This window comes from Stenella coeruleoalba, assembly GCF_951394435.1.
Source record: "Stenella coeruleoalba genome assembly, chromosome: 11".
In the NCBI taxonomy this organism is placed as follows: domain Eukaryota; kingdom Metazoa; phylum Chordata; class Mammalia; order Artiodactyla; family Delphinidae; genus Stenella; species Stenella coeruleoalba.
In genome coordinates, this window is record NC_137157.1 from 21,115,570 (window position 1) to 21,129,319 (window position 13,750).

At 39.5% G+C, this 13,750-nt stretch overlaps 1 protein-coding gene across 4 annotated transcripts in view; it reads right to left on the reverse strand.

Moving 5' to 3' along the window:
• NR1H4 (nuclear receptor subfamily 1 group H member 4) overlaps nucleotides 1-13,750 on the reverse strand; it is a 119,948-nt gene that overhangs the window by 41,266 nt on the left and 64,932 nt on the right. For all 4 annotated transcript variants that reach the window (XM_079937171.1, XM_079937172.1, XM_079937173.1 and 1 more), the window contains 2 exons: nucleotides 8,644-8,808; nucleotides 7,848-7,982 (listed from right to left, as the gene is read on the reverse strand). In XM_079937171.1, coding sequence (XP_079793297.1) covers nucleotides 7,848-7,926 — 79 coding nt within the window. In that variant the 5' untranslated portion in view covers nucleotides 7,927-7,982; nucleotides 8,644-8,808. The remainder of the gene's footprint in view (nucleotides 1-7,847; nucleotides 7,983-8,643; nucleotides 8,809-13,750) is intronic.

Here is a 13,750-nt window from a genome sequence, read left to right on the forward strand (position 1 = left end):
GTGTGGTTACCCACCATCATCATACTGATATTATAATTATTTAGCCTTGGACTCTTGTTGTAGGGTGGCTTGCTTCCCGAGCAGGAATAATTTCTGCAGCATAACTTGTGGATACCAAGTTTGTGACTGTTGGGTATTTTTTGGAAGGGAGGGCTTCAGAATAGGACTCAGTAGGTCGAGGGTTGAGCTTAGGGATAATGCAACCAAATACACTGTGTCACCTTAGGACAGTCTCTCAGCTTCTGCAGACCTCATTTGTCTACATCAACAGATGGTAAAACAGAGATAATAATTCCTGCTCTACTTCCCTCATGGACCCGTTGTGAAGATAAAATCACATAATAAGTGTGAAAGCAGTTTTAAAAGGCAAATGTGATCTATATAAACGTGATAATCACTGCTAAGCCATTTCTACAGTCTTTACGGGTTTAAAAGGTGGTTCTACATGCATTATCTCATCTGATCCTTACTTGCACCCTTTGAGGAAGGTATAATTTATGACGCCCACTATCTCTTACCCTATTTTACAGACATGGAAGGTCAACTCAGTGAAGTTAAATGATTTGTCTAAAGTCACCCAGCTATTAAGGGATGAAGCAAAGGCTTTAACCAAGGTCTTCTCACTCAAAACCTTGTGGTGGAAAAACTAAAGCACGCTTGCCCTAATTGTCAAGAAAAAGGAAAGAGTGATGGTTCCTAGGTGTATTTCAGCTTTGATTGCTCAACCAAGAATCACCATTTGCAAAGCTGTTCTCAATCCTCAGTTTACTTCTGACCTCGTTCTCCCCTCCTCACAACCCAAGAGCTATACTTGCCTTGAGGGACTCTAAGTTGGAAGAGCTACCCAAAGGCTAAGAACCAGGACAAACTATCTCTGAATTTTATATTTCAAGAAGTCTCTACTGAGTTTTTCACTGGTCAGACAGATGAGCCTGTCTGTTGCCCTCAGAAACTTCAATGCTAAAAAAGAAATGAGCAGGATAATTTACCTGATCCAGGAGACCCTTGTTGCTGAGTGAAATTCACACAGGATGTTCTCATAATAAGACTGATTGAATCCCTTTGCTTCTTTTGCAGTGAGGACCAACTGCCTCGTGCTATTTTTTTTTCCCAAGGTACATTTTTCCCCTACAAGTCTGTGCTGTTTGAAACAGTAGCCACTAACCATGTATGGCTACTTAAATTTAAGTTAATTTAAATTATGTAAAATTAGAATCAGTTCCTCAGTTACCCTAGTCCCATTTTAAGCGATCAGTAGCCACGTGTGATTAGTGGTTACTGCATTAGACAAAGTAAATCTGGAACATTTTTATCACCACAGAAAGTTCTATTGGACAGCATCGCTGTAGACGGTACTTGGGGCAAAGTGAATAAAGTGTCAGTCATGGCAAGGAGGGGCGTTAGATATGATGTTATAAAAAACAGGGAAGTCCCAGAGCAAATGCTGGCAATGCTTTTCTGAGAACTATCCCTGAGAATAGACTTGGCTAACAGACTTTGAGTGAAATAATCTCACTGGAAAGACCTTCTCCACTGAGAAGGTGAACAGGAGTGTTCTCTTAACCTGAATCCGTAATCATCCAATTCCGATTCCTTGTGCTGACCATAATTTGGTTGCCTACTTACTATCTATGGAAATTCAGCAGATTCTTTAACATCTTTAAATCTCCATTTTCTCAGCAGTAAAAGGGGACTAGTAATGGTATCTACCTTATAGGAGTGTTATGAGTATTAATATTAATGGCAAATAGTTACAGAGTACTTACAATGTGCCAGGCATTCTTCTGAGAATTCTATTAAATAAGACAAGTAACTTGCATGAAGTTAAAGAATTTGCCTACGACCACATACCAGTAAATGGCAGAGATGGGATCGAATGAGAGTCGACTAACAAATGGAAAATGTGCTTAGCGTGACGCCTGACATATAGAAAGCACTCAAGAAATGGTAGCTGTTATGATCCCAATTTTTTTTATCACTGTAAATGTATAAATTTGCAGTCTGTTTTCATAGTCAACCTTTCTCAGTTTGGTTATTCTGAGAGCCCCTGAGACCTGTTTCTTAGCCTGCAAGGTTGAGAGCCAGGCTCTGGATAGCAACGGATTTGCCCACTAGCTGGCCAACATGCACCTCATTGCATGCATTTTCCAAACTATGCATGCCCCATCTAAAAGAAGCAGTAATTTATGTTGTCATAAGGAAAGGCTCTTCTGATATTTCTTTTCCTTCTCCCATTTCTTAACCTCACTAACAAGAGCACCAGATCTGAGAATCCTGGGAGAGCAAAAACCAAAGCCACAGGGAATTAGTAAAAAATCTTAGAGGCTGCTTCAATCTGTGGAAGAGATATGGATAAGAAATGGTAGTGACAAAATATTTAAATTATGCTAAAGCAACGTTCCATTTTGTCTGAGACAGTGGTATCTTTCCATCTTCTGGAAACTTTTGGCTTTGATTGACCCATCAAGTCAGAACTACATTCACTTGTGTTAAACTCAGTGAGATGGAAAAAGACTTGAAATCAAATGTCAGAAATATTACACAACCCTGCATCTCAAGACCTTTCATTGTATTTTAAAACATCCAGCTGATCCTGTAACATCTGAAAGATTCTTTTAATTTAAGCAAAAGACATAGGCAAGAACCAGATTCCGATAAAAATAAAGCTACCCAGAGAAAATGAGTATCAACAGCTGAGAAAAGCATAACGTTATGAGAAGTAGCTAAAGGAAATGAAGCGCGAGTGAATAGGATTATATAGAATCTGCCCTCCTGCCCCTTGCTAGGCCTTATTCAGAATGGGGCTTTGGAAAGACTACTAGAAACAAAAATAAAATTTATACAAAAACGTGGATTCCATAGCTGTTGTTAGCAATGCTGTAATACCAAGGTGAGATAGAACATGTGTTTTTTCCTTAGAGCACCCAGAAATTTAGTTCCATATTGTTGGTTTTTGTTGGCTCCTTGAAAATTCTTAGCACTCAACAATGATAAGATTAACAGAAATTCCTCTCTTTAATAAGTAGAGGGGTGTTTACTATTCTAACAACTTAAATAATAACAACTACATTTCAAACCCTGGAGTAACGATACTGCTTTATGATGCCTTGAGATTTACAGAACACTTTCCACACAGCCATTCAATCCTCCAACAAACTGTGAAGTGAATGTCATTATTATTCCCATTTTACAGAGGAGAAAACTGAAGTTCAGAGTCTCAGTTGCCTCTGAGACTTTATTTCTTTCAATTTCATTGTTTATTTCCACTCACATTCATTGAACGTTTCCCAGTTTCACCAATCTAAAGGAACTGGACCCATTGTACTGGAAACATTTGGTACGGGAACATAAGATTATACTTTTCTTGCTTATTCTGTGCTATTATTAGAATGCTTTTCTACTTACTGAGTCTTTAAAATTCTGTGATTTTTTTTCTTTAGTTCTTAAACCACAATTTGCTAAAAGGATACACAGATTTTAATTAACATGCCACATTCTACCTATTCACTACGTTAAACCATGGGAAGCTGTGGACTTTGTCATTATTACCTTTTATTATGCACTAATTGCATAAGACCCTGCCTTCTTCATTCATCAGAGACGCCTTTATTAACCCACTAAATTAATCTTTGACCAAGTTTCCTGGCTCTCAGGATCTCCCAAAGGAAAGCAGACTTGTCTCTCTTAGGTCACCACGTCCTTCCACCCTGTGTTCTGCGTGTGGACTGAGTTACCAATGAGCTAGATTCCCATCTGGATTTGTTAGGGATGTGTGGCAGCAGAATAAGTTAAAGGACCTCCCAAGGTGACTCCAGCCCCATCTCTGTAATTCTATTCTAAGTTTCTTTACTTCTTTTCTACAAGGGCCAGCCTAAGAAAACAGAGCTATAGAGCAAATCTCCACCTTTTCCCCTCACCTACCACCTTAGCTTTCCTTTAAACATTCCAATTGATTTTGGGGGGAAATCACACTAATACTGTGTGGCAGCCCCGCTGGTGATGATGCACATCCTCTCATTTCAGCTGCAGCTGTAGCAGGTAATCACGTGCAAGCTCAGACTCACTTCACATTGGCACTCTGCTGCACATCTCTTTGCTTTCTTCCCAGAGCTTCTCCAATGCCACAGGAGACCACCCGGCTTGATTCCATTGGGAGCAGCAGAAGCACAGCCCAGAAGTGCAGGGAAGTTAATGCCCCCAAGGGCGACCCTCAACCAACGGGAGCCAGAGGTCGGTTAATAACTGCCCCCATGCCCGGTGCCTCAGTGGACAATTCTTTCGGCTTCTCCCAGTGGAATCGCCCACAGCAGCGATCTTCATAATTCATCTCGTCTTGGTTTTCCCTCCTTCCCTGTCTCATCACCCCAGTCCTTTGCTTCTGCTCCCTGGGATGACCTCTCACATAAACTGTCTGCACACAATTCATTGCCTCAGACTCTGCTTCTCAGGGTAACCATTTATACGGGTGGAGATGCTTCCCCTTCTTGAGCAAAGCCTTTAGAGAGTGAGGGGTCCACAGCCCTCTCTAGAAGCAGCTGAAAGGCCTCACTCAAGAGGTCATTAGTGTCTCCACTGCCCATTAGTGAGTGCCCATCAGTATTTGTTGAGTAATCTTTATGTCACCTTCTCAATGTCTTAAATTAAATCCCAGTGTCTTGGGATTTAATTATGGCCTTTAGAGTAACCTGCAGGAAGGAGGACCATGCCCAGGACCACCTTGAAAGTCATGTCATGTCAGGTGAGTATCACTGGGTCCAAGTCACCACTTCCTGACATGAAAACTGTAGCAATTTGTCGACTCAAATGCTAATCCTAGGTTGTCCTAGAATTCCCAGCCTAATAATCTCCTTTTACCAGTGCTAATTAATGGAAATATGGGGTCCAGAGCCAGTTCTCTAGACTCTTTCGACTTGCCTAAATTAAAAACGAGAAGACAAGGCCCTTCCAAGTCATTCTAGACGTTGGGCCTTTGCATTTGCTATTTCTTCCAACTAGAATGTTCTCTTTGGCTCTGTCTTTCTCAGCTCGATTGTCAACTCCCCAGAGGCCTCGACCACACCGGTTAGAGCAGCCTCATTCTTCCAGTCACTATGACATCACACTGTTTTGTTGTTTCCATAGCACTTACCACTACCTGATATTATTTCATTTACTCATTCCTTTGCCTGTTTCTTTTCCTGTCTTCTTCCTTGCTTTATTCTAACATCCAGCATATGGTCAGTGTTCAATGTTTGGTTAGAAGAAATTATAGCCATCCACATGCAATAGAGTAAACCTCACTTGCCCTTGTTATAACAACATGATGGCTGTTTTTTTTTTTTTTTTTTTTTTTCCGTACGCGGGCCTCTCACTGTTGTGGCCTCTCCCGTTGCGGAGCACAGGCTCCGGACGCGCAGGCTCAGCGGCCATGGCTCATGGGCCCAGCCGCTCCGCGGCATGTGGGATCTTCCCGGACCGGGGCACGAACCCACGTCCCCTGCATCAGCAGGCGGACTCTCAACCACTGCGCCACCAGGGAAGCCCTGATGGCTGTTTTTGATTACAGTTACACCAGTGGAAAAGAGTACAGCTCTCTGGCTAATTGAGCCCATGAGTTAACACTTCTGAATCTCGAGCACATCTCAAGATCTAGGAGTGGTGAGTTAGGCACTGTGGGCTACTCATCCATGAGCCACAGTCCTTTCCCTGGTGCTCTGTACCCTAAGCTCAGGGTGGGAGGTCCATAGAGTCCATCAGTGTCATCAGGACATAAAAGAAGATGGGCAGGAGGAATAAAGGGGTCAAAATACTCTTTGTCCTCCCCTTTAGCGCAGGTATGTTTTCCCCTGGGGGAAAGAGGCGTGGGGAAAAAAATGCTTCGACCTGGCTCTAGAACTTAATGGGGAAGAGGAAAAGGAGTCCCAATGGTCACATGGCTCTGATTAGTTTCCCAAGAGAGGTGGACCAGATGAAGATTTGAGGAAACTGCTCCAGCTGGGAATAACAGCTATGCATTGCCGCTTACGCATCTTGTGCTATATATTCTAAGAAGCCTTAAAAGAAGTGTTAGGAAACTGTATAAGAATGTGGTCCAGCAAAGGAGGGATGAGGGAAGAGCACCACTGAAAGAAAGCATGAACCACGGGGCTTCCTTAGCAATCATTTTCTGATGCTTCTAACTTGACAGCTCCTTCACAATTTTTTCTCTATCTACTTACATCTTTTTCACCTCATGACAACTGAGGTCAACTTTCAACCTGATGGGCTTGCTTAAAGTGGGCTAGTTTGTAAGAAAGATCTTACCCTTTCCCCTTGATGTATATACAAATGAGAGCTGAATGGATTTGTTTAATAATGATGACACCAGAGTTTAGATTTGGAGATCTTAAGATGCAGTTGTAAAATTTCAGAGCAGAAAATGGAGTTTATATGTGAAAAAAATCATCTCAAGAGTAATTTTCTTTAGTCTGTGATATGCACCTACAGTCCTAATCATCCTATGAGTTCTGACGGGTAGGTCACAAATTATAAAGATGTCCATACGTTGATTTTTTTAAGGACCCATAGAAGGGTAGGCCAGGAGCAAATGGTCAAGTGTCCAGACATGGAGGTAGGTGTCCCACTGCCCTTGACTGTAACCACAGGATGAAGAGAAGCCAACTGGAAGAAATAAGATGTAGCAAGTATGTCTGAGAACTAGCATTGCATAAATAATAACTGCTGCCTTTGATCTCTCTGAGAGTTACTGATAAACATCTCTTTTTCCCCTAAACCTCTTTTCTCCTTCCCTCTATTATTTATTATTTGATTCTTATTTATCAAGTACATACTAGGATTAATAAAATACAGTCACTGTCCTTAGATACTCTTATACTGAATGGCGGCTGGTAGACATGTAAATAGATAATAAAATAATGACCCCTCCTATCAGGAAATGACCTGATAAATCATTGCACACTAAAGCTAATGACTGGTAGGTAATCGTATAAGCTATTGATTAATGTCTCCCAGGGCTTTCTGCAACCAAATAGGGGATCGTGCCTTAACACATTGAATTTTGTGAATTTCAAGTGTTTGCATTTTCACTATCATCATCAATCATGGTTGATATATTAATATAGAGTGAAAAACTTGGAGCATCCAAACCTCCCAGCAGAGTTATAATGCAGAAGGGAATTATTTTAAGCGTGGCAGAAAGCTGCCCTGCCCCACCCAAAATATTGCCCCTGCCGGCATTTTGCTGATGTTCTCAATTCAGACTCTTTATAATGAGACGTTATTTTATAAATGCATAAAGTGGAGCAATAGATCATTTTATGGTATCATCTAGTTACAGATCTACTGAAAACAACTTAGTACAATTTGTCCTCAATCCATCTTAAATGACTAATCCTGACACGGTGCCGTATTTCCCCCAGCACCAGAAGAATGCTGGAAAGGAAACCTTATCACAGAGCTATAACCTAAGTAATTTCAGACTTTAATAGGTATAATATTAAACCATAAGAATCATGATTTCATAATTTAGTACAGGCTATAATAATACTAGAATTAGCCCTAGAACAAGAATGCATTTCTACTCCCAGCTCTGTTAATTACCTAGCCTCATGGCCTTGGACAAGTCACAAAGCTCCCTGAGTCTTGCAGTCCTCATCTATAAAACAGAAGATCATTAGATTCAATGAATCCAAGGTCCGATTTACCTCTAACCTTGCATAGTAGCTATTAATAGCTAAGTACTATTGAGTACTTAGAAGGAACAAAAAAATGTTCTGGACTCTCTGTTGGACTTAGTCAGGTTTTTTTTCTTATGTATGTCCAAATTGCAGTTTGTTTTTACTAATATTCAAATGAACTTGACAACTTACCAAATAAATTGTCAGAAAGAGAAAATTCATCTGTGGCAGGTAAGTGGGAGTGTTCAATGAGATTCATTTTTGATCCCATCCAAACTTTTCTGTTTGAGAATGTATCTTCGTTATGGTGGTCTTCAAAAAAATCCCCTGAAAGGTAAATAAATACATAGAGTGTTTGGGAAGGGTAGGGAGGTGATTATGAAAGAGAGGGAGAGAGAGAGAGCAAGCTAATTTTAAAAAGCACATACGGTTCCCTTTGCAGACATTTTATCATAGCTTTTCTGTACATATCTTTCCTCAACATTTACCATTTTTACACCTCATTTGGACTTACAAATATCTAAGATATATGCTTTCAGAATAGATACTCTCTAATTTATCTGGGAAAACACCATATGTTTTCATTTGTTTCAGCACTTGGGAGATTTGGGCAAGATATGATGATATTTTAGTTATGTCTTTATTTCTTTTACATGTAGAAAAAACAAAAACAGATATAAAAGCCTTGATTAAAATGGGATGAATTGATGATTTATTATCTTAAATTTTATTCTAAAGTTGAACAGGTCTTTGCAAAGGCACAAAAGTGGTTCAAGACAACTTCCTTCCTTCCTTCTTTCTTAAGTCGAGTAGGCATCATATTAGCAGATAAAAAATTCAAAAAGTGTTCACCCAAGATCATCTTTAATTTAGCCTTTTAGAGAAAATTTCAGGGGCTTGCATTTTCACTCTCATGGTCTACCTTGGTCATATATTTAACTAGGGTAAAAGAAGTTATGGTAAAAAAAAAAAAAGTGGTAAATCTCACCAAAATGTCTGAAGTTTCATCCTGAGGAGATGTCCAGAATGCATCCAAAACTCCAAGATATGCAGTGTTCACTTCTAGCTATATCTCTAGGTCTTGTTTTCTTCTTTCCTTCCTTCCTTCCTTCCTTCCTTCCTTTCTTCCTTCCTTCCAATGTCTCCTACCTCCCTGAAAAAGTAATGAGAAAAGTTGAATAATGAAAATGTATGCTATCAGAACTTTTCTCCAAGGCTGTTTTCTGAGCATGATTTTCTAAACCTTTCATCCTATCTCCACCAAGAAATCATTTCGTTTACAAATACCTACTTATACTTGCTACTCAGAAAGAGAATACAGGGTTTTTGTTGGACAAATATTTATTTCATTAGAACTTCCCTACTATTCATGTCTCTATTTCTTTCTCCCTCACTCAGCAAAATGTTCCAGCTCCAGCAGAAGCGACAGCTCAAGCAGACATCTGGCTGCTGGTAAGGTAGTACACCAGACTGCATTTGCTGCGTTCATTCATTTATTCATGTTTTCAACAAATATTTATTGAGGACTTACTCTGAACTAACCTCTGTGTTGGATCTTTGGAAATAAAATGGTTAAAGGAAAAAAAAATCATCCAAAATCTATGACATCAAGCTTAATGAGGAATAAAGACATTAAAAAACAATCACAGGAATACATAGATGATTACGTATTAACTTAAAAGCTGTTGATGAAGGTAAAGATGAGGATGCTCTGATGGGGAGAGGCTGAGTGTGAAAAGGAGTTGAGGTAGAGAAGTAGCTAGAGGAAAATGTGGTTTTGAGGGCAGTTTTTAAAGGTAGGCAATACTAGGTCACATCTGAATACACCAGAGAAGTTGAAGAAATGAGAGAGAGAGGAGCTTCTGTGAAATGATACAAGCTGTGTCCACTGTGGGAATGCAGACACATCTGGGTCCATCTGGTAACCAATGGTCTGGCCCTACCAAAGTCTACTGTCCAGTAAGCCAAGGGGCTTTTTAGGAGAAAACCCATCCTAAAGTCAGAAGGAACCAGGAACCATGATCTTCACCTCAAAGTAAAGCCTCAGTCCTTAGAGGAATGTGTAATTCTCAATGTGGCACGGTGTTTGACCAACCCAAACTAGATTCAAGAGGCCTTTTTGCCACCCTGAGGTGAGAAGGGAAAGGGTTATAAATAAATATGAGTCTGGAAGTACTGAAGTGTAGGATAGATCTTCCAAAAGAATGCAACAAGTAGGAGAGAGCTCATTTCAACTCCACCCTCACCCTCAAACAACTCTGCCATGTATCACAGTGGAGCTTTGACTCCAAGAGGACTCCAAGCCTTTCTGGGGCAATTGTGAAACAGCAGAACCACGCCAGGTATCACCATAACCTGTGGAGATGTGCCCAGCAGAGGAACCGTGACAACTGGTTGGGCACTGCTCTCCCCCATGGACACCAAAAGTAGTGGAAGAAGTGGCCAGAGTAGACTTGATTATGAAAAAACATAAAGAGACCTCAGGGCATTCCTGAAATACCTGCAGGGGGAGGAGGCCTCTGATAGGGAACTGGAGGCCCTGAGGAATAAGCCAGTAAAAGTTCAGTTGTCACTATTGATGGGACCTCATTCATACTCATAAGCTAGCTGAGAACTAGGGAAATGCAACTTTCACGATGTGCATATGAATTGTATAGGTATCTATTCAATGTGTATATTTTAATATATATATGAATTATGTATAACAATTGTGTATGTGTCTGCATATCATATAATAAGTAGGTTGAAAAGCTCCCCCCAAATTTAGGCAATTATTGTTTTAAATAGTTACCCTTATCTTTGGAGTAGAAAATTCAACAGTTTCCCATAATAATAATTTCCAGGAATCCACAAATGAGCAAAGTCAGGAATTTTTCCTAATATTCAATCCAAAGTTACCCTCTGTCATTTAAGACATATTTGCTCTGGTCTTTAAAAAACAATAAGAGATTTCAGCTCTGTGACTCTTACTTTGGGTTTCCCTCTGTGCTTTTTCTCACATTTGTCTTTTTTAACTTTCCATCCTGGTCACCAAGCTCCCCCATACTTCCACAGCACATTACAACTCTCTAGTATTTTCCATGTATGCTCATTTTCATTCTGGATTCTTATATTTTCCTATATATATTCATATAAACTTGGCATCTTTAATTCAAGTACCTGGCACACAATAGGCCCCTAAGAAATGTTGGCTCAATCAAATAATCTGTATTAATTGTTTCTACTGCTTAGTTCTGCCAAACTCTCTGACACTCGGCATGCTCTTCCTGGAGAAATGGCACAAGACTAGGATTTCATTCTCCTATTGGCAAAAGGGACAAAATGTACCAGTTTCTCGCCTGAATGAAAGTCCAATTCTCCTAATTCTGCATCATTTGGGTTATTACCCCTGGCTGGAGATCCCCTGCGTGGGTGCCCCTGATTAGCCAATAACAAAAAGCCCTCCAGAATCCAGACAGTTGACCGAGTCTGCTCAAATCAGGTCTGTTGGTTTATGATTCCTGAAGGGGCTTAATAAATAGGAAACTCTTTCATTTTTGAAATGGTAACACAAGCACATGGTAAGCAATTCAAACAGTACACTGAAAAATAAGTCTTCCTTTTAGCTCTGTCATGCATTTCCCTTACCAACCGCCATAGCTGGTTTCTTGTGTATCCTTCTGATACTATGCCCTCTCTTACCATAAAGGGCCCCATACCTTAAACTGGAGTCTGGCACACTATTGCCCGCAGGCCAAAGCTGGCCCGCCACCTGGTTTTGTAAAGCCTGTGAGCTAAGAATGGTTTTACATTTTCAAATAGTTGGGAAAAAATCAGAAGAAAAATATTTCATGACATGTGAAAATGACATGAAATTCACATTTAAGTGTTTATAAATAAAGTTTTATTGGCCCACAGCCACATCCATTTGTTTCTGGACTATCTATGGCTTCTTTCTCAGTGGCAGAGTTGAGTAGTTGCAACACACACTGTATGACCCATAAAGCCAAGATTTACCATCTAGCCTTTGCAGAAAAAGTTTAATTCCTGCCTTAAACAAATAACAGAAGAAATTTTTAAAAAGATCAAAGTAACATCATAGGTAAACTATGAATAACTGTAATGAGTATCTTGGAGATATAAATCAACTTAATTGTATACATCCCATGATAGTAGGGTCTTCTTTACCTCTTAACAGCTCCTTCCTGGGTTTGGCAGCTTTAGCCTTAATTGCCTTAAGTGATTTAAATGAGCACCTACTATGTCCCAAGCATTTGGTAAGCGTTTCCACTTATGTTATTTCTTTCATGAGGGTTACTTCTGTGTCCTTTCTCTAATACTCTTCACCCTCTTTTTAGGGGAAGAAATGCAATAGGAGAATAACGCCCTGCAAGTTCTAAGGAAGATCTTAGCTCTGGAGTCTTTTTTTCCCCTTTGAATCCTCCCTTTCATATAAGGAGTCATTTTATAGGTTCAGAATAAGCAATGGGTATTCTGTACTCTAGTGGCCTTTGAATTTTTTTTGTTTCCCCCCTAAATGAAGTTTTAAAAAACACTATGCTCCCTCAACACATTTTTGGGTTGACATCTAAAGTTTTTCACTGAAAAATAAAATAGTTGCAAAAAATGTAATTTCTGACATATTGCAAAAATTGGCATTTTTACATGTCATTACATTACTCAGATCTATTCAATTAAATCTAAATACCACAGCAACTTAATATCCTTCTTCATCCTTCTAAGAAATACAAGAAAATGTTCTTTAAAATTTGGAAAAAATTTTAACCATTCCTGTCCTTTTTTGAGTCCCCATTTCATTCCACTTCACTGCAGAATTTTACCCTAATGTAGCACATTTTAATGGTTGAATGTCTATTATTGATCATTCTATCATACTTTTCTATGACTAAATTTTGTATATAAATTTGGATTTTAAACATTTCTAATGACTTCAAGATTTTAAGTGTTTAGATAAAAATTTTTCTGGATTAAGTTTATTATTAGCTGTTATTATTAATGCTTATTAGACTTTCTCTGCAAATAGGGTGGTTCACTCTCTCCCATGCCACAGCACGAGTGGAGAAAGCAGTTTGGTATGGAGGAAAGAGCATGCAGACAGAAGACAGGATTGTTGGGCAACAGCCCTAGCCAGCACTGACAGAGCACACGCACTAGGGGAAGAACACCTTCTTAGAAATACGGGTAAAGGTTCCGATTAAATAATGAACTTTGAGCAACTGCAGACAGAGAGCCTAAGAATTCTCTGGAGTTAGTAATAAAAGCCCAGCTAGCAGGAAGCCATCATTTCTATTCAGGTGAATTCATGTATGTGTTAACACACAAAGAATTAAGTTTGGAATCGGAACAGATAAAGAAAAATACCTTCTCTAACTTCATGCACTGTTTTCCTGAAAATTTGTTAAAATTTATTTTCCAAATGAAAGTGTTTTTTAAATAAAAGGGTCATTGCAGAAAATTCAGACAATACAGAAAAGCATTTACAAAATGTCAGGTGGCATTCTGTAATTTCGTTCCAATTTACACTCCCACCAGCAGTGGATAAGACTGCCTGTCTCATCACAACTTCATTGGCATTACCTACTCCCACTTTCAACAATCTTTTCTAATTTGCCAGTGACAAATCCTATCTCACTGTATTAAATTGCATTTCCTTGAATATGAGTGAAATTGAAAAAAAATTTATATTGTCTAGATGTGATAGTTTCTTTCCATTTTTTATGTTCTTTGCCATTTTTCTATGGAAGTGTTCTTTTTCTTTAATTGACTTAGAGGAGTTCTTTGTATATTGAATGTATTAGCATTCTGGTATATTTACTACAAACATTTTCATTTGTCTTTTAATTATCTTTACTTGAAAAGATTTGCATTGTATGTAGTTAAATATATTAGATTTTTTTAAAGCTTTTATTGCTTTTTATTTTTAGTTTTTTTTTTTTTTTTTTTCCGGTACGCGGGCCTCTCACTGCTGTGGCCTCTCCCGTTGCGGAGCACAGGCTCCGGACGCGCAGGCTCAGCGGCCATGGCTCACGGGCTCACGGGCTCAGCCGCTCTGCGGCATGTGGGATCCTCCCAGACCGGGGCACGAACCCCTGTCC